The following is a 22,075-nucleotide window of genomic DNA, read 5'->3' on the forward strand; positions in this document are numbered from 1 at the left end:
CTGAAGGATCTATGAAATTTAAAAATTCAAATGGAAACCGCTTCATTTGGTTCCAAAATACAAATTAACTGCGTAAAACTTGCGAATATACAACATTCTTCGCTGTCCAATTGTCGCTGCATATAAATAGATTGTCAGGTTTACCGACCCTTGAACATGCAACGTACAATTGTCCATGGGAAAAACAATCAGTATTAAGATCTATACCACATTTTTCTAATGATTGACCTTGAGCTTTGTTAATGGTGATTGTAAATGCTAATCGAATTGGGAATTGCAATCTTTTAAATTGAAAAGGCAGATCCGTTGGAATCATGGGAATGCGAGGAATAAGAACAGCCTCACCCTCAAAAGGCCCTGTCAAGATTGTGGCCTCTATTAGGTTTTCCATTGTTTTTTTTTACGGCAAGTCGAGTGCCATTGCAAAGCTTTGGTGGGTTTATATTTTATAAAAGTATTATTGGTACGCCTATTTTTAGTTGTAGCACGTGTGGTGGAAACCCTGAAAGATCTATGGAATTTAAAAATTCAGATGGATAATTAACCGCTTCATTTGGTTCCAAAACTGTGTCGACTGACTTGTAAAGGACTGCCTGGTCTCGAATCTTGGTCAAGACAATATTGTTGATTTCGTGGACGTCTATATTTTTGGGTGCGAGAATCGCTCTTTCACTTAGCCATTTATTATTTTTATAATTTTTTAGAATATTCGGAAATACTTTTTCAATCAATTCATTTTTGGACGTCACTAAATTACAGAAATCAGCAGGTAGTTGTATACGTCCTGAAATTGAGTCTACTGGGAGCTTTCCGTTTCCCATTGCCAGCAATTGATCTGAAAATGTTTGACCAGAGTCATCGTTTTGCAATCGGACACGCATATTTGTAGTTAATTTTAATGTTTTTACGTGTGCCCATAAATTAGAATTTTTCAGGCAAGCATTCATTTCGTCTGCATGAGTTGATCTAGGTAGTAGTTAATTTTAATGTTTTTACGTATGCCCATAAATTAGAATTTTTCAGGCAAGCATTAATTTCGTCTGCAGGAGTTGATCTAGGTATTATAGGTAATGTTCGCCTGAAATCTCCCGTAAGCAATATTAATGTGCTGCCAAAGGGTTTCGACTTCCCTCGCAAATCTTTCAAGCATTGATCCAGAGCCTCGAGCGATTTTTTGTGTGCCATTGTGCACTCATCCCAAATAATAAGTTTGCATTGCTGCAATACTTTACCCATCCCAGATGATTTGGAAATATTGCACGTGGGAGTTTCTGTAGAATGCAAGTTCAGAGGCAATTTCAAAGCGGAATGAGCAGTTCTTCCACCAGGCAGCAATGTTGCGGCTATTCCGGACGACGCAATTGCCAACGCTATATCATTTTTTGATCGAATTGATGCCAGAATCAGTTTTATCACAAACGTTTTACCAGTACCTCCTGGCGCATCCAAAAAGAAAATTTCTCCAACGTTGTTATCGACACAATGCATTATCGTATCATAAAATGTCTTTTTGTTCCGAAGTTAACTTGGAAATGTTATTTTTTACATACGACAATAGATCACTCGTACTGTAACTTTGTTCACGATCTAATTCTACACATGTCGAAACAGCAGCGATACGGTTAGGTGAAGGCATTACCAAATCCTGAAGAGGTTTGTTTGCCATACTTACGCACAAATCTTCTATAACAACTATAGTGTAGTTATAAATTTCGGATGTAAAATCAAAAGTCATATCTGACGTCTCTAACTGTTTTCGATGGAGTATATCTTCGGACATTTTTGACTTATATTTTTCCCATAACTCTGTAGGAGCTGATGGAGAGCAAGTTGTTAAAATGATGCCAAACAATGCACGAATTTGACTTGGGGTTGACGTCACCGTCAAAGCAAAAATGACGACAACTAATTTCATGACGTCAGCCGACACAGAAACATGACGTCACCTGATCCACAGATCCACAGACAGACAACTTATTTTTATATATATAGACTAGCTGTTGGGGTGGCGCTCAACACCTAGTTGGTGGGGGCGCTTCGCGCCCCCCTCCCAAGCCCCCCCGCGCGCGTAAGTCGTTACGCGCCATATTAGTTACGCGCCATTGTAGTTGTGTCCCTATGTTCCACCTGTGAATATAGATATATATATATATATATATATATATATATATATATATATATATATATGTTTTTAACTACGTAAAACTTGCGAATATACAACATTCTTTGCTGTCCCATTGTCTGTGCATATAAATAGATTGTCAGGTTTACCGACTCTTGAACATGCAACATATAATGGTCCATGGGAAAACAATCCGTATTCAGATCTATACCTCATGATTCTAATGATTGCCCTTGAGCTTTGTTGATGCTGATTGCTAATCGAACATTCCCTTTGTCCCCATCGTCATTTATATATCCCCCTGTGCACCCCGGCGTCCCCTTTGTAGTTATGTCCCTGTGTCCCGGTCGTCGTCATTTATACTCCCTGTGTCCCGGTGCTTTGTTGATTGCTAATCGAACATTCCTTTTGTCCCGGTCGCTTTCTCTTTGAGTGTCGTCATTTATTTAGATTGTCAGGTTTACCGACTCTTGAACATAAAACATATAATTGTCCATGGGAAAAACAATCCATATTCAGATCTATACCTCATGATTCTAATGATTGCCCTTGAGCTTTGTTGATGCTGATTGCTAATCGAACATTCCCTTTGTCCCCATCGTCATTTATATATCCCCCTGTGCACCCCGGCGTCCCCTTTGTAGTTATGTCCCTGTGTCCCGGTCGTCGTCATTTATACTCCCTGTGTCCCGGTGCTTTGTTGATTGCTAATCGAACATTCCTTTTGTCCCGGTCGCTTTCTCTTTGAGTGTCGTCATTTATTTAGATTGTCAGGTTTACCGACTCTTGAACATAAAACATATAATTGTCCATGGGAAAAACAATCCATATTCAGATCTATACCTCATGATTCTAATGATTGCCCTTGAGCTTTGTTGATGGTGATTGCTAATTGAACATTCCCTGTGTCCCGGTCGTCATTTATATTCCCAGTATCCCGGTCGTCATTTGTGTCCCAGTGTTCCCCTTTTAGTTTTTTTTATTGGTTTTGACCTTTTTTTAGGTTTTTTAGTTTTTTTCTTTTTTCTTTTTAGTTTTTTTTGAAGTTTTTATCTTTTTAGTTTTTTTATTTATATTTTTTTAGTTTTCTTTTTCTCCTTTATTTTTCAGTTTTCTTCCTTTTTTTAGTTTTTTTTTCTTTTTTAGTTCTTTTAGTTTTTACCTTTTTTAGTTTTTTTTAGTTTTTTAGATGAAAATTTTTTTAGTTTTTTTCTTTTTAGTTTTTTATTGGTTTTTACCTTTTTTTTTAGCTTTTTTAGTTTTTTTTTCGTTTTTTCTTTTTACTTTTTTTTTAGTTTTTATCTTTTTTATTTTTTTTTATTTTTATTCTTAATTTTATTAGTTTTTATTGTCAGGTTTACCGACTCTTGAACATGCAACATATAAAGGTCCATGGGAAAACAATCCGTATTCAGATCTAACAATCCATATTCAGATCTATACCTCATGATTCTAATGATTGCCCTTGAGCTTTGTTGATGGTGATTGCTAATTGAACATTCCCTGTGTCCCGGTCGTCATTTATATTCCCAGTATCCCGGTCGGCATTTGTGTCCCAGTGTTCCCCTTTTAGTTTTTTTTTATTGGTTTTGACCTTTTTTAGGTTTTTTAGTTTTTTTCAATTTTTTTTGAAATTTTTATCTTTTTAGTTTTTTTATTTTTATTTATATTTTTTTAGTTTTCTTTTTCTCCTTTATTTTTCAGTTTTCTTCCTTTTTTTAGTTTTTTTTTTTTTTAGTTCGTTTAGTTTTTACCTTTTTTAGTTTTTTTTAGTTTTTTAGATGAAATTTTTTTTTAGTTTTTTTTCTTTTTAGTTTTTTATTGGTTTTTAACTTTTTTTTTTAGCTTTTTTATTTTTTTTTCGTTTTTTCTTTTTAATTTTTTTTTAGTTTTTATCTTTTTTATTTTTTTTTATTTTTATTCTTAATTTTAATAGTTTTCTTTTTCTCTTCTATTTTTTAGTTTTTCCCTTTTTTTTAAGTTTTTTTTCTTAGTTTTTAGTTTTTTTTAGTTTTTTTATTTTTTCAGTTTTTTTTTTAGTTTTTAGTTTTTTACCTTTTTTAGCCTAACCAGGATTTGAACCTGGGACCTTCATTCTCCGTTCTGACACCCTCTCTCACCGAGTGACTACTCCAGCATGTTCATTTTGGTGTTTTAAATGGTGTATTATTAACCAAATTAATGTGTTTTACAATATACTAAGCATCGTCAAAGCAAAAATGACGACAACTAATTTCATGACGTCAGCCGACACAGAAACATGACGTCACCTGATCCACAGGTCCACAGACAGACAACTTATTTTTATATATATAGATAGAAGATATATATAAAAATAGGTTGTCTGTCTGTGGATCAGGTGACGTCATGTTTCTGTGTTGACTGACGTCATGTTTTCAACTGACGAAATTACTGACCGGGACATCGGGACACAAATGACGACCGGGACACCGGCACATAGGGAATATAAATGACGACACTCAAAGAGAAAGCGACCGGGACAAAAGGAATGTTCGATTAGCAATCACCATCAACAAAAAACCGGGACACAAATGACGACCGGGACACAGGGAGTATAAATGACGACCAGGACATAAGTAAAAAAAACTAAAAAAAACTAAAAAAAAGGTAAAAACTACAAAAAACTAAAAAGAAAAAAAAACTAAAAACTAATAAAAAACTAAAAAACCTAAAAAACTAAAAAAAAACTAAAAAAGGAAAAAAAGAAAAAAGGAAAAAAATGAAAAATAAAGGAGAAAAACAAAACTAAAGAAACGAATGCATATACAGACCGGAACACCGGGATACAAATGACGACCGAGACACAGGGAATATAAATGACCACCGGGACACAAGAACACAACTACAACGGGGACGCCGGGGGCACAGGGGGATATAAATGACGACCGGGACACCGGGACACAAGGAATATAAATGACGCCCGGGACACTCAAAGAGAAATCACAGACTGGGACACTGGGACTCAAATGACGACCGGGACACAGGGACACAACTACAAAGGGGACGCCGGGGGCACAGGGGGATATATAAATGACGACAGCGACACAGGGAATGGTCGATTAGCAATCACCATCAACAAAGCTCAAGGGCAATCATTACAATCATGAGGTATAGATCTGAATACGGAAACCTAACAATCTATTTATATGCACTGACAATGGGACAGCAAAGAATGTTGTATATTCCCAAGTTTTACGTAGTTAAAAACATATATATATATATAGATCTATCTATATTCACAGGTGGGACATAGGGACACAACTACAATGGCGCGTAACTAATATGGCGCGTAACGACTTAAGCGCGCGGGGGGGCTTGGGGGGGCGCGAAGTGCCCCCACCAACTAGGTGTTGGGGTGGCGCGAAGCGCCTCCCCAACAGCTAGTAGATACATAAAAATAAGTTGTCTGTCTGTCTGTGGATCAGGTGACGTCATGTTTCTGTGTTGACTGACGTCATGAAATTAGTTGTCGTCATTTTTACTTTGACGGTGACGTCATTAATGGTATTTAAGACATGCGTTCACGGAAAAATGTTTAATTGTAAAATGACTGAAGGTTCGGCGATATGTACTTCATAGTGACGCTGAAAAATAAAGAAAAAAAAACTGAAAAAATGTAAAAAACTAAAAAAAACTAAAAAGAAAAAACACTCAAAGATAAATTACAGACCGGGACACAAATGACGACCGACACAGAGGGAATATAAATGACGACCAGGAACCTCAAAGAAAAATTACAGACTGGGACACCCTGACACAAATCACGACCGGGAATATAAATGACGACCGGGACGCAGGGACACAACTACAACGGGGACGCCGGGGGCACAGGTGGGATATATAATTGACGACTGAGACACAGGGATTGTTTGAATAGAAATTACAGACCGGGACACCGGGACACAAATGACGACCGGGACACTGGGACACAGGGAATATAAATGACGACCGGGACACTCAAAGAGGAAATACAAACTGGGACACCAGGACACAAATGACGACCGGGACACAGGGAATATAAATTCATTTTTGCTTTGACGATGCTTAGTATATTGTAAAACACATTAATTTGGTTAATAATATACCATTTAAAACACCAAAATGAACATACTGGAGTAGTCACTCGGTGAGAGAGGGTGTCAGAACGGAGAATGAAGGTCCCAGGTTCAAATCCTGGTTAGGCTAAAAAAGGTAAAAAACTAAAAACAAAAAAAAAAAACTGAAAAAAACTAAATAAAGGCAAAAACTACAAAAAAAACCAAAAACTAATAAAAAAAAATAAAAAAGCTAAAAAACTAAAAAAACTACAAAAACTAAAAAACTAAAAAAACTAAAAACTAAAAAAAAAAACTTAAAAAAAAAGGAAAAAACTGAAAAATAGAAGAGAAAACGAAAACTAATAAAATTAAGAATAAAAATAAAAAAAAATAAAAAAGATAAAAACTAAAAAAAAAGTAAGAAGAAAAAACGAAAAAGATTTCAAAAAGCTAAAAAAAAGGTAAAAACCAATAAAAAACTAAAAAGAAAAAAAGGAAAAACCGCGCAATTAGATGAAGATCCACCTGGACAGCGAGAGTCAAAACATATCAAAACTGAAAATGATAGCGATGATGATTGGGTTTGGGATCTTGACTTGGATAAGGTCATCAATGCCTACCAGATTTTAGTTAAAAAAAAACAAAGGTTCGGCGATATGTATTTCATAGTGAAGCTGAAAAACAGGCAATATAAATGACGACCAGGACACAGGTATTTAAGAATATCGTTCAAAGACAAATTTTTAATTGTAAGAAGACCGTTGAAAGAGAAATTTCTTATTGTAAAATGACTGAAGAACCTACAATGGCAACACCCGAGGAAGCTGCTCAAAACGAATGTATTCACGCTGAAGTAGCTGAGTTGGTAAAGCGTTATGTTTCAGGTTCTAGGTCTGAGAGGCTCCAGGTTTGAACCTTGGCTTTAGCATTAATACAAAAGAAGAAAAAAACTAAAAAAAGTAAAAACTACAAAAAAACTAAAAAGAAAATATATATATATATATATTTATATATATCATCTTTTCCACAAAAATAATAATTTAGTGCTTCTGCTTAAAAACAGCAATCGAATTGATGCCTCCTGATACGCAACTATCAACAAAGTGGCAATCGTTTTGGTCGGTGATCAGTTCTTACCTCGAGATAATATTTTTTATAGGCGAAACAATCAGTTGACAAGAATTGCTTAAACTCATCGATGCTACGATGCCCTACAATGTCCTGACGAATATAAATGACGCCCGGGACACTCAAATAGAAATCACAGACTGGGACACCGGGACACAAATGACGACGGGGAAACAGGGAATATAAATGACGACCCGGACACAGGGACACAACTACAACGGGGACGCCGGGGGGCACAGGGGGATATATAAATGACGACGGCAACAAAGGAAATGGTCGATTAGCAATCACCATCAACAAAGCTCAAGGGCAATCAATAGAATCATGAGGTATAGATCTGAATACGGATTGTTTTCCCATGGACCATTATGCGTTGCATGTTCAAGAGTCGGTAAACCTGACAATCTATTTATATGCACAGGCGATGGGACAGCAAAGAATGTTGTATATTCGCAAGTTTTACGTAGTTAAAAACATATATATATATATATATATATATATATATATATATATATATATATATATATATATATATATATATATATATATATATATATATATATATATATAAATAAGTTGTCTGTCTGTCTGTGGATCAGGTGACGTCATGTTTCTGTGTCGACTGACGTCATGAAGTTAATTGTCGTAATTTTGCTATGACGGTGACGTCATTAAAGATATTTAAGACATATATGTTCACGTAAAAATCTATTAATGTTTAAGTTTAAAATGACTGATGAACTTACAATGGCAAAAGTCGACGAAGATGCTCAAAGAGTCTATGCCAAAAAACTTGCTGCTGATAGAGAAAGTCAGAAAAGAAAGCGTGCCGAGGAATCAAAAGAACAGCAAGGAAACAGGCTTGAGGCTAAAGAACGCAAGACCGCGCAGTTAGATGAAGATCCACCTGGACAGCGAGAGTCAAAACATATCAAAACTGAAAATGATAGCGATGATGATTGGGTTTGGGATTTTCACTTGGATAAGGTCATCAATGCCTACCAGATTTTAGTTAAAAAAAACAAAGGTTCGGCGATATGTATTTCATAGTGAAGCTGAAAAATAAAAAAGAAAAAGAAAACTGAAAAAAGAAAAATTGTAAAAAACATGACGACAGGGACACAGGGAATATAAATGACGACCAGGACACGCTGAAAAATAAAAAAGAAAAAGAAAACTGAAAAAGTGTAAAAAACTAAAAAATACTAAAAAGAAAAAACACTCAAAGAGAAATTACAGACCGGGACACTCAAAGAGAAATTACAGACTGGGATACCGGGACACAAATGACGACCGGGACACAGGGAATATAAATGACGACCAGGACACAGGTATTTAAGAATAATTTTCAAACACAAATTTTTAATTATAAGAAGACCGTTGAAAGAGAAATTTCTAATTGTAAAATGACTGAAGAACCTACAATGGCAACACCTGAGAAAGCTGCTCAAAACGAATGTATTCAAGCCGAAGTAGCTGAGTTGGTAAAGCGTTATGTTTCAGGTTCTAGGTCCGAGAGGCTCCAGGTTTGAACCTTGGCTTTAGCATTAATACAAAAGAAGAAAAAAACTAAAAAAGGTAAAAACTACAAAAAAACTAAAAAGAAAATATATATATATTTATATTTTATATATATATATTTTCTATATATTGTCTGTCTGTGTAACGATGACTCTGGTCAAACATTTTCAGATCAATTGCTGTCAATTGGAAACGGAAAGCTCCCAGTAGTGGGAAAGCCAAGAATGTTGTATATTCGCAATTTTTACGTAGTTTGAAACACATATATAAATCTATCTATATTCACAGGTGGGACACAGGGACACAACTACAATGGCGCGTAACTAATATGGCGCGTAACGACTTACGCGCGCGAAGGGGCTTTGGGGGGCGCGAAGCGCCCCACCAACTAGGTGTTGGGGTGGGGCGAAGCGCCACCCCAACAGCTAGTATATATATATAAATAAGTTGTCTGTCTGTCTGTGTGTCAGGTGACGTCATGTTTCTGTGTTGACTGACGTCATGAAGTTAGTTGTCGTCATTTTTGCTTTGACGGTGACGTCATTCAAGATATTGAAGACATATGTTCACGTAGAAATCTATTAATGTTTAAGTTTAAAATGACTGATGAACTTACAATGACAAAAGCCGATGAAGATGCTCAAAGAGTCTATGCCAAAAAACTTGCTGCTGATAGAGAAAGTCAGAAAAGAAAGCGTGCCGAGGAATCAAAAGAACAGCAAGGAAACAGGCTTGAGGCTGATAGAGAAAGAAAGAACAGAAAGCGTGCCGAGGAATCAAAAGAACAGCAAGGAAACAGGCTTGCGGCTAAAGAACGCAAAACCGCGCAGTTAGATGAAAATCCACCTGGAAAGCGAGAGTCAAAACATATCAAAACTGAAAATGATAGCGATGATGATTGGGTTTGGGATTTTGACTTGGATAAGGTCATCAATGCCTACCAGATTTAAGTTAAAAAACAAAGGTTCGGCGATATGTACTTCATAGTGATGCTGAAAAATAAAGAAGAAAAAAAAACTGAAAAATGTAAAAACTAAAAAAAAAATAAAAAGAAAAAACACTCAAAGATAAATTACAGACCGGGACACAAATGACGACCGACAAAGAGAGAATATAAATGACGACCAGGAACCTCAAAGAAAAATTACAGACTGGGACACCCGGACACAAATCACGACCGGGAATATAAATGACGACCGGGACGCAGGGACACAACTACAACAGGGACGCCGGGGGCACAGGCGGGATATATAATTGACGACTGAGACACAGGAATTGTTTGAATAGAAATTACAGACCGGGACACAAATGACGACCGGGACACTGGGACACAGGGAATATAAATGACGACCGGGACACTCAAAGAGAAAATACAAACTGGGACACCAGGACACAAACGACGACCGGGACACAGGGAATATAAATGCTATTTATATGCACAGAGAATGGGACAGCGAAGAATGTTGTATATTCGCATGTTTTACTTAGTTAAAAATATATATTTATATCTATCTCTATTCACAGGTGGGACACAGGGACACAGCTACAATGGCGCGTAACTAATATGGCGTGTAACGACTTACGCGCGCGGGGTGGCTTGGGGGGTTGGGGCGCGAAGCGCCCCACCAACTAGGTGTTTGGGTGGCGCGAAGCACCACCCCAACAGCTAGTAGAAGATATAATCTGGCGTAACAGACATAACACACAAACAACTTATTTTTATATATATAGCAGATAAGTTGTCTGTCTGTCTGTCGAGTGACGTCACTGTCAGCACATGACGTCTGAATTATTTCATCATATACCAATTCAAAAACGAATGTAATCAAGCCGAAGTAGCTGAGTTGGTAGAGCGTCAAGTTTCAGGTTCTAGGTCCGAGAGATTTCAGGTTCGAACCTTGAATACAAAAGAAGAAAAAACTAAAAAAGGTAAAAACTACAAAAAAACAAAAAGAAAATATTAAAAAAACTAAAGAAGCTAAGAAACTAAAAACGGTAAAAAACTAAAAACTAAAAAAGAAAAAAACTGTAATAAGACTAAAAAAAAGTTAAAAACTACAAAAAAACTAAAAAGAAAAAAAAAAAAAAAATAAAAAAAAAATAAAAAAGGTAAATGTATTCAAGCCGAAGTAGCTGAGTTGGTAAAGCGTTATGTTCCAGGTTCTAGGTCCGAGAGGTTCCAGGTTCGAACCATGGCTTTAGCATTTATACAAAAGAAGAAAAATAACTAAAAAAGGTAAAAACTACAAAAAAAAACTAAAAAGAAAATACTAAAAAAGTAAAAACTACAAAAAAAATTAAAAAGAAAAAAAGTAAAAACTAATAAAAAAACTAAAAAACCAAAAAAGAAAAAAAACTAAAAACTAATAAAAAAACTAAAAAAACTAAAAACTAAAAAAGAAAAAAAAACTAAAAAAAGGGACACTCAAAGAGAAAGCGACCGGGACAAAGGGAATGTTCGATTAGCAATCACCATCAACAAAGCTCAAGGGCAATCATTAGAATAATGAGGTATAGATCTGAATACAGATTGTTTTTCAAATGGACAATTATATGTTGCATGTTCGTCGGTAAACCTGACAATTTATTTATATGCACAGACAATATGACAGCCAAGAATGTTGTATATTCGCAAGTTTTACGTAGTTAAAAACATATATTTATCTATCTATATTCACAGGTGGGACACAGGGACACAACTACAATGGCGCGTAACTAATATGGCGCGTAACGACTTACGCGCGCAGGGGGGCTTGGGGGGCGCAAAGCGCCCCCACCAACTAGGTGTTGGGGTGGCGCGAAGCGCCACCCCAACAGCTAGTAACTAAATATAACTCATGTTTCCGAATGACGTCGTTTGGTGCCCAAATCGAAAATCAAGATCAATTTATGCCTACTTTCAAAGTAAAAGGGCAAATTTATCATAGAGCAGGGTCCCTTCTACCATTCTCAGGCGAGAATCATAAATTTTTACAACTGTACTTCATCAGTGATAGAAATTCTGAACACGTTGTGAAATTTCTCCCGACGTTGAAAGGACTATCGTTTCCCAATTGCAACATCTTTTCCACGAAAATGATAATTTAGTGCGTCTGTTCAAAACAGCCATCGATTTGATGCCTACTGAAACGCATAAAATTGTTATTTCCGCTGACAAAACGCCTACTGGCCAACATATGCGTAGATACAATGCTCCAACTATCGACGAAGTGGCAATCGTTATGGTCGGTGATCAGTTTTTACCTCGACATATTATTCTTCATAAGCAAAACGCTCAGTTGGTAAGAATTGCTGAAACTCATCGATGCTATGATGCCCTACAATATCCTATCATTTTTTGGGATGGAGCCGAAGGCTATGACTTTAATAATAAATTGCAAGGTCCATCCACTAACAAACAAACGGATAAAAAATTCAGCAGGATGAAGACAATTATATTTTAAAACGCCGTCAATTGTTTCACCAATACATCGCTGATATGTATACAAAAATTGAATCAGAACGTTTGCTATTTATCCGACTGAATCAAACCAAGCTCCATTTGCGAGATGCAGTTGTAAATGACGGTAATACGACAAGCGTTGGAAGATTAACGATTTTACCTTCGTCACATGCTGGCAGTCCCCGTCATATGCATGAATATGCTCAAGATGCTATTGCGTATGTTCGTCACTATGGTCGTCCAGATTTATTTATTACACTAACAGCATTCAGGCACAGCCCAGTCGATGATTATAGCTTGAGTAGATGTGTTCAAATCGGGACTATGTGTAAAAATTTGTCCCTCTTGCAAGTCATTGAAATTTAATGGTGAAACAATGGGAATGTGTTGTGCCTCAGGAAAAGCTAAACTTCCTCAACTGACTGAACCACCAGAGCCACTGAAGAATTTGCTTACTTTTTTTGTTAAACACTAGCTGTTGGAGTGGCGCATCGTGCCACCCCAACACCAAGTTGGTTGGGGCACTTTGCCCCACCCAGCCAACCCTGCGCGCGTAAGTCGTTACGCGCCATATTAGTTACGTGCTATTGTAGTTGTGTCCCTGTGTCCCACCTGATATATATATATATATATATATATATATATATATATATATATATATATATATATATATATATATATATATATATATATATAAATAAGTTGTCTGTCTGTGGATCTGTGGATCAGGTGACGTCATGTTTCTGTGTCGGCTGACGTCATGCAATTAGTTGTCGTCATTTTTGCTTTGACGGTGACGTCATTAAAGATATTCAAGACATATATGTTCACGTAGAAATCTATTAATGTTTAAGTTTAAAATGACTGATGAACTTACAATGACAAAAGCCGATGAAGATGCTCAAAGAGTCTATGCCAAAAAACTTGCTGCTGACAGAGAAAGTCAGAAAAGAAAGCGTGCCGAGGAATCAAAAGAACAGCAAGGAAACAGGCTTGAGGCTAAAGAACGCAAAACAGCGCAGTTAGATGAAGATCCACCTGGACAGCGAGAGTCAAAACATATCAAAACTGAAAATGATAGCGATGATGATTGGGTTTGGGATTTTGACTTGGATATGGTCATCAATGCCTTCCAGATTTTAGTTAAAAAAACAAAGGTTCGGCGATATGTATTTCATAGTGAAGCTGAAAAATAAAGAAGAAAAAGAAAACTGAAAAAAGAAAAAATGTAAAAAACATGACGACCGGGACACAGGGAATATAAATGACGACCAGGACACGCTGAAAAATAAAGAAGAAAAAGAAAACTGAAAAAAGAAAAAATGTAAAAAACTAAATAATACTAAAAAGAAAAAACACTCAAAGAGAAATTACATACCGGGACACAAATGACGACCGGGACAGAGGGAATATAAATAACGACCGGGACACTCAAAGAGAAATTACAGACTGGGATACCGGGACACAAATGACGACCGGGACACAGGGAATATAAATGACGACCAGGACACAGGTATTTAAGAATATCGTTCAAAGACAAATTTTTAATTGTAAGAAGACCGCTGAAAGAGAAATTTCTAATTGTAGAATGACTAAAGAACCTACAATGGCAACACCCGAGGAAGCTGCTCAAAACGAATGTATTCAAGCCGAAGTAGCTGAGTTGGTAAAGCGTTATGTTTCAGGTTCTAGGTCCGAGAGGCTCCAGGTTTGAACCTTGGCTTTAGCATTAATACAAAAGAAGAAAAAAACTAAAAAAGGTAAAAACTACAAAAAAACTAAAAAGTTTTTGTAAATATATATATTACATATATATATATGTATATATATATATATATATATATATATATATATATATATATATATATATATATATATATATATATATATATATATATATATATATATATATATATATATATATATATATATATATATATATATATATATATATATATATATCTTCTATATATATATAAAAATAAGTTGTCTGTCTGTGTAACGAAGACTCTGGTCAAATATTTTCAGATCAATTGCTGGCAATTGGAAACGGAAAGCTCCCAGTAGTGGGAAAGCCAAGAATGTTGTATATTCGCAATTTTTACGTAGTTTGAAACACATATATAAATCTATCTATATTCACAGGTGGGACACAGGGACACAACTACAATGGCGCGTAACTAATATGGCGCGTAACGACTTACGCGCGTGGGGGGGCTTGGGGGGGCGCGAAGCGCCCCTTCGTCGATAGTTGGAGCATTGTATCTACGCACATGTTGGCCTGGAGGCGTTTTTTCAGCGGAAATAACAATTTTATGCGTATCAGTAGGCATCAAATCGATGGCTGTTTTGAACAGACGCACTAAATTATTACTTTCGTGGAAAAGATGTTGCAATTGGGAAACGATTGTTCTTTCAACGTTGGGAGAAATTTCGCAACGTGCATTCAATTCAGAATTTCTATCACTGATGAAGTACAATTGTAAAAATTTTTGATTCTCGCCTGAGAATGGTAGAAGGGACCCTGCTCTATGATAAATTTGCCCTTTTACTTTGAAAGTAGACATAAATTGATCTGGATTTTCGATTTGGGCTCCAAACGACGTCATTTGGAAACATGAGTTGTATTTTCTGATTTGTGACAAAAAACGCTTAGATTCTGACGTAGTTCCAGTAAGGAAAGTCTTCAATGGCTCTGGTGGTGCAGCCAATAGAGGAAGTTTAACTTTTCCTGAGGCGCAACACATTCCCATTGTTTCACCATTGAATTTCAAGACCTTGCAATATTGACAAATTTAGACATTGCCCCGATTTGAACACATCTACTCAAGCTATAATCATCGACTGGGCTGTACCTGAATGCCAGGCGATAACTTTCAGGTTGCTCTGATTCCTCGGCACGCTTTCTTTTCTTACTTTCTCTATCAGCAGCAAGCCTGATTTCTTACTGTTCTTGTGATTCCTCGGCACGCTTTCTTTTCTAACTTTCTCTATCAGCAGCAAGCCTGATTTGTTGCTGTTCTTGTGATTCCTCGGCACGCCTTCTTTTTTCACTTTCTCTTTTAGCAGCAAGTCTGCTTTCGCGTTGCTCTGGTAGTTCCTCGGCACGCTTTCTGTTCTTTCTTTCTGCATCAGCCTCAAGCCTGTTTCCTTGCTGTTCTTTTGATTCCTCGGCACGCTTTCTGTTCTATCTTTCTCTATCAGCCTCAAGCCTGTTTTCTTGCTGTTCTTTTGATTCCTCGGCACGCTTTCTTTTCTGACTTTCTCTATCAGCAGCAAGTTTTTTGGCATAGACTCTTTGAGCATCTTCATCAGCTTTTGCCATTGTAAGTTCATCAGTCATTTTAAACTTAAACATTAATAGATTTCTACGTGAACATATATGTCTTAAATATCTTTAATGACGTCACCGTCATTGCAAAAATGACGACAACTAACTTCTTGACGTCAGTCGACACAGAAACATGACGTCACCTGATAGACAGACACACAGACAGACAACTTATTTATATATATATAGATAGATTTACATGTAATCAATCTTGGGACGAGATTCGACAGCTTTTACTTCAAGGACAATCGGCGGTTCATAGACATGACATTACGAGCCCGTGTCTTCAAAAGTTGAAATCACTGATAAACTATAAAGCAAAACTTGAAGTTTTTGGGTCAGTGCGATGCTGGTTGTACTCAGTGGAATGGCAAAAACGAGGATTGCCAGACGCACATATTTTAATCTGACTACATGATAAAATTACTTCTAATTAAATTGACGATGTGATTTCCACTGAAATTCCTGATGAAAATATCGATAAGGGCTTATATGATATTGTTGTAAAAAATATGATACATGGACCTTGCGGTGCACTGAAAGAAAAATCACCATGCATGGCCAAAGGAAGGTGCACAAAGCAATATCCTCGACTTTTAGTATCAAACATAATTACTGGCAATGATGGTTACCCACAATATAGAAGAAGATCTACTGAAGATGGCGGTAAAACAGCAATAATAAAGAAGCGTAACGGTACCACCATCGAAGTAGATAACCAGTGGGTTGTTCCATATTCCCCATTATTATCAAAAACATTTAATGCACACATAAACGTTGAATACTGTAACTCCGTAAAGGCAATCAAATACATATGTAAATACGTCAACAAAGGCAGTGACATGGCAGTTTTTGGCTTGCAGCCCGAAATCAAAGATTTCGACGAAATCGTACAATATCAGGCTGGAAGATACATAAGCAGTAATGAAGCTGTTTGGCGAATTCTTTCATTTCCGATACATGAACGTAGTCCAGCTGTTGTTCACTTAGCGGTACATTTACAGAATGGTCAACGTGTTTATTTCTCGGAAACCAACGTGCAACAAAGAGCCCTGAATCCACCGGATACAAAATTAACAGCTTTTTTTTCGCTTTGCAAAAATGATTCTTTTGCAAAAAACCTGCTGTATACTGAAGTGCCTTCGTATTACACGTGGAATACTAAAAATAAAGTATTTTAACGTCGAAAACAGGGTAAGTCAGTCGACGGCCAGCCTACCATCTTCAAAGATACCACGATAGGAAGACTCTACACCGTTCACCCCAATCAACATGAATGCTTCTTTCTACGCCTGCTTTTGGTGAATGTACCCGGTCCGACATCCTTTGAGTATTTGAGAACTGTAAACGGTACTATACATGACACTTACCGTAGTGCATGCCAAGCTCTGAATTTATTGGAGAATGACCAATACTCGGATAACTGCATCAATGACGCGTGCAAAACGTCAACTCCAAAACCAATTCGTGCATTGTTTGAAATTATACTAACAACTTGCTCAAATTCGGCTACTACAGAGTTATGGGGAAAATATAAATCGAAAATGGTCGAAGATATACTTAATCGAAAACGGCTAGAGACGTCAGATATGAATTTTGATTTTACATCAGAAATTTATAACTACGCTTTAGTTATTAATGAAGATTTGTGCGTATGTATGGCAAACAAACCTCTTCATGATTTGGGAATGCCTTCACCTAACAAAGTTCACGTAACAAAGTTACAACACGAGTGATCTATTGTCGTATGTACAAAATAACATTTCTAAGTTAACGTCTGAGCAAAACGACATTTATGATAAGATAATGCATTGTTTCGATAACAACGTTGAAGAAATCTTCTTTTTGGATGCGCCAGGAGGTGCTGGTAAAACATTTGTGATAAAATTGATTCTGGCATCAATTCGATCAAAAAATGACATAGCGTCGGCAATTGCGTCGTCCGGAATAGCCGCAATGTTTCTGCCTGGTGGAAGAACTGCTCATTCCGCTTTGAAATTGCCTCTGAATTTTCATTCTACAGAAACTCCCACGTGAAATATTTCCAAATCATCTAGGGTGGGTAAAGTATTGCATCCTAGTCATCCCCAAAGACATAGTTATTATGGTTTTTGACTATGTTGAACAAAATGGCTATCTCAAAATTTTGATCCGTTGACTTTGGGAAAAAAATGAGCGTGGGAGGGGGCCTAGATGCCCTCCAATTTTTTTGGTCACTTAAAAAGGGCACTAGAACTTTTCATTTCCGTTAGAATGAGCCCTCTTGCGACATTCTAGGACCACTTGGTCGATACGATGACCCCTGGGAAAAAAACAACAAAAAAACAAACAAATAAACACGCACCCGTGATTTGTCTTCTGGCAAAAAAATACAAAATTCCACATTTTTGTAGATAGGAGCTTGAAACTTCTACAGTAGGGTTCTCTGATACGTTGAATCTGATGGTGTCATTTTCGTTAAGATCCTACGACTTTTAGGGGGTGTTTTCTCCTATTTTCCTAAATAAGGCAAATTTTCTCAGGCTCGTAACTTTTGATGGGTAAGACTAAACTTGATGAAACTTATATATTTAAAATCAGCATTAAAATTCGATTCCTTTGATGTAGCTATTGATATCACAGTTTAATTTTTTAGAGTTTAAATACTAAGCTAAATAGTTAGCTTAAAAATAAAAAATAATGTACATTTTCTTTCTTCTTTTTACAGTAAATGTATAATTGTGACTTAGAAAAGGTCAGTGTGTCTTGAAAGTGTTATGTTTTTTCTCAGGGCTCTTTACAGATTATTCTGAATAGTTCATTCAATCACACATTAAATGCATAGTTTTAATACCACTTTTAAGGATCATAACTAATTGGGGGCAACCTAAGAGCTCTTCAAAAGACTAATTGAAATGACAAAGGCATTAGTTTTGTTTTTTCGTTTTATTCATTGACTGGAAATAACCCTTTTTTCTTTTTCTGAGTTATCTTTTTCATTTTTTGCTTTTATCAAATGTATTTTCCTTTGTACCCATAAATTTGGTCACCGTATAAGAATAGGAGGGTTTTGACACCACCGAATTCATCACAATTTGAAAGTGAACGCGCGCTAATTGAAATGACTAAGGCATTAGTTTTGTTTTTTCGTTTTATTCATTGACTGGAAATAACCCTTTTTTCTTTTTCTGAGTTATCTTTTTCATTTTTTGCTTTTATCAAATGTATTTTCCTTTGTACCCATAAATTTGGTCACCGTATAAGAATAGGAGGGTTTTGACACCACCGAATTCATCGCAATTTGAAAGTGAACGCGCGCAAAGTTTGAATGGAATTTTCTGTTTAAATTTTTACCTAAGAACACATAGTGAGAAAATTTAAAATTTTTGTGTTTTTAACTGAGGAATTTTTTAAATATAACGAAGTCATCATTAAATAATCAGATTTAATGCAATAAATTCCTAATTTGACTATTGTGTCTTCAATCATCCAATGCAAAAGCTCCCACTCACCCAACGTTAGTCCAGTATCATTACCATATACCTGTGATTTTAAACTATTTCTTATTTTTCTTAAAAGCTTAGAAATTATTGTGATATTATAATTGTAATATATACAGCTTTTATAATTGCCCACTTCTTATAAGAAGGCAAACATCTCTGGCCGTCATAACTAGCTTTCTCTTATTATGCGCAAAGCTAACATTGATTCAAGTTCAAATGCTGGGAATTGTTAGGGATACTCCTGGAGCAATGCAGTAGCAGTGATCGCAGGGATACCTTGACGCCACTAAATTCTAATAATTCTTGCTCTTACGTTAATGATCCTTAGCTGCATACAAAAAAATTCAAATATTGTTAGCAGTCTTAGTGATTATACGATCTCTTGCCATGATTTCAAGACATTAGAGTGGGATTTAACGGTAAAAGACGTTAGAATGAGCCATAGCTTTTATAGGTAATTACAGATTTGTATTACTTTTACCGCAGGACCAAACTTTACTCAACACATTTGCTTTTACTACTTCTTGACTTTATTTTTGGATTTTCAGGAAAAGTCTAGCATATTTTGTTTTATTTGAGGGCATCTGACTTGTTTTTAGTAATTATACTTAGAAATTTTTACACTTCTGACGTGCTAAAATATTTAGTATTACTTGGTTCCCATCCAGGAAAATTGTAAAATTTCAACATCCAAGACAAAATGTCTGATGATGTCATAAGTTTCATTTTATTTTTATAGACACTTTTTTTGCGCTAAATCAAGTTCTGGTGTCAAAATTGCTCTAACGCCAGAGACTTTGAAAAAATAACTTTCAAACATTGCAGAATTCAATAAGACCATGCAAAAGGTAGGCAAGAATATTTAAAACAAAGATAAGGTCCAAGTTTTGACCTATATCACCTGATTCGTTAAGAAAAGGATTGTAAAATTGACATATCTGTTCAAACCAGTGTAGTTGTTTGCCCTAACTCAGCTACTCAGAAGAAATGATTGTTACCCATGAAGGTAATGAATAAGTTTAATGTCTGAAAAGGTCTTAGCATTATAAATTATCTCGAAATCACATTACAGGATATAGTCCAATTTAATTTAATATTAAGTCTTGTATTACATAATTATTTGGACGCTAATATTTCCATGGACCATTTAAGTGCCTTTTTTTTCTAGTGCCCGTTTTAAGATTCAGAGACGAATCCTCCCCCTTGCAGTCCAATTACAGCGCGAGATCTGGTACCCATTTTAAGAGTGACGAGAGACTGGAGGGCAAGCAGCCCTTCTCTCAAGCCCAATCATTTCCCAAACCCATCCAGTCAAAATTTTGAAACAGCCATTTTGTCCAGCATTGTAGAACTGTCTTGCAACTGCGTCTGTAGGGATATTAGGCATTTCAACCCCCATAATTATGCAATTTGCCCTTTATACTTTAAAAGTAAATGCTGCTCAAAAATAGATCAAAGGGCATTTTGTTAAATGGTTGCCAATAAGACAACTCGGCTATATATTGAGATAGACTGGGGGTATTAAGTTGAAACTCTTAGTGATACTACTATTACAACTTCTGTTCTTACAATTTAAATAAATAAAAAAGAGCGTAAGGGGATCCAGGCTGTCAAAGAGCATAGATAGAATATTATGGGAATGATATTAAGTTTTATTTTTCAGATTAAATAAAAGAATAAGTTTTTTAGCTGCTAGTAAGGAGCAACATTTCAAGTTAAAACGAACAGAAATTTACGCATATGAAAGGGGTCGTCCCCTCCTCAACGCCTTATTCTTTGAGCTAAAGTTTAACCCTTTGTGACAGCTCTACTTTATAAAACAATAAATAAACTTTAGCATAAAGAGCAAGGCACTGAGGAGGGGGAAAACCCAGTCCATATACGGAATAATTTCTGTTCGTTTTAAGTTTTAATGTTGCACCTTACTTGCAGTTAAAAAAACTTGTTTTTTTGTTTAATTTCTAAACGGTTTTGAATTAATGCATGTTTTGATTTTGACTCACTGTACAAGCATAATTAAAACAAAATTTACATATTAATTTTTTTGGCTGAATGGCTTTCTCATAGCTTTGATTGGATGGTTTTGATAAGAAAAGGGGTGGGGGAAGACGCCTAGTTGCCCTCCGATTTTTTATTATTTTAAATGTAACTAGATTTTTTTACGAACGTTTTTGTTAGTAATAAATATGCCTAACTCACGTACCGAACTTCAATATATGTATGTTTTTATTACTTATATGAAGGGGCTCGTCTCTTGTCAATACCTCGCTCTTTACACTAAAGCTTGAATTTTGTCCCAATTCTTTAAGAATGACCCCTGAATCACAAAGGCCGTAGAATAAATAGTTGAAATTACTAAAAATACTTTAGCGTAAAGAGCAAGGTAGTTTTGAGGAACAAACCCCCTTATATACATGAAATTTTCTGTTTGTTTTAAGTTTTAAAGTTGTTCAATACTTCCAGTTGAATTTTTTTTCAAATTCTTATTGTTTGTTTTTAAATAATGCTAGAAAAGCATGCACCCCCTTCATGGACATTCTCTTCACTCATGATAAATCCCTCCATGGAAATATCCTCCCTCGTAACTCCTCTATCTTCGATCCACCCCACCCCAACGTGAAAAAGTCCCCCTGAACACGTCTGTACACCTCAAAATAGCAAATACTATATGTAAGCAATGGTCAAAGTTTTTAGCTTGTAGCCCCTCCTCCAGGACATAGTTATTAGGTTTATTGACTAAGCTGGACAGAATGGCTACCTCAAAATTTTGATTCAGTAACTTTGGAAAAAATGTGCGTTGGAGGAGGACTATATGCCCTCAAACATTTTTGGTCACTTAAAGAGGGCACTATAATTTTTGATTTCCGTTAGAATGAGTCCTCTCGTGACATTCTAGGACCACTGGGTCGATACGATCACCCCTGGGTAAAAAAACAAACAAACAAATAAACACACATCCGTCTTCTGACAAAAAATACCTAATTCCACATT

At 36.0% G+C, this 22,075-nt stretch overlaps 1 protein-coding gene across 8 annotated transcripts in view; it reads left to right on the forward strand.

Annotated features, from left to right (window-relative positions):
* LOC136027364 (voltage-gated potassium channel subunit beta-2-like) overlaps positions 1-22,075 on the forward strand; it is a 210,845-nt gene that overhangs the window by 59,393 nt on the left and 129,377 nt on the right. The window contains exon 1 of one of the 8 annotated variants that reach the window (XM_065704537.1): positions 19,338-19,538. The exons of 6 other annotated variants lie outside the window; for them this stretch is intronic. In XM_065704537.1, the coding sequence (XP_065560609.1) occupies positions 19,402-19,538 (137 nt within the window). In that variant the 5' untranslated portion in view covers positions 19,338-19,401. Of the gene's footprint in view, positions 1-19,337; positions 19,539-22,075 lie in introns of those variants that run through there. One more of the 8 variants, XM_065704536.1, reaches the window with a different exon arrangement.

The sequence above is a fragment of the Artemia franciscana genome, chromosome 5, assembly GCF_032884065.1.
Source record: "Artemia franciscana chromosome 5, ASM3288406v1, whole genome shotgun sequence".
NCBI classification, from domain to species: Eukaryota; Metazoa; Arthropoda; class Branchiopoda; order Anostraca; family Artemiidae; genus Artemia; species Artemia franciscana.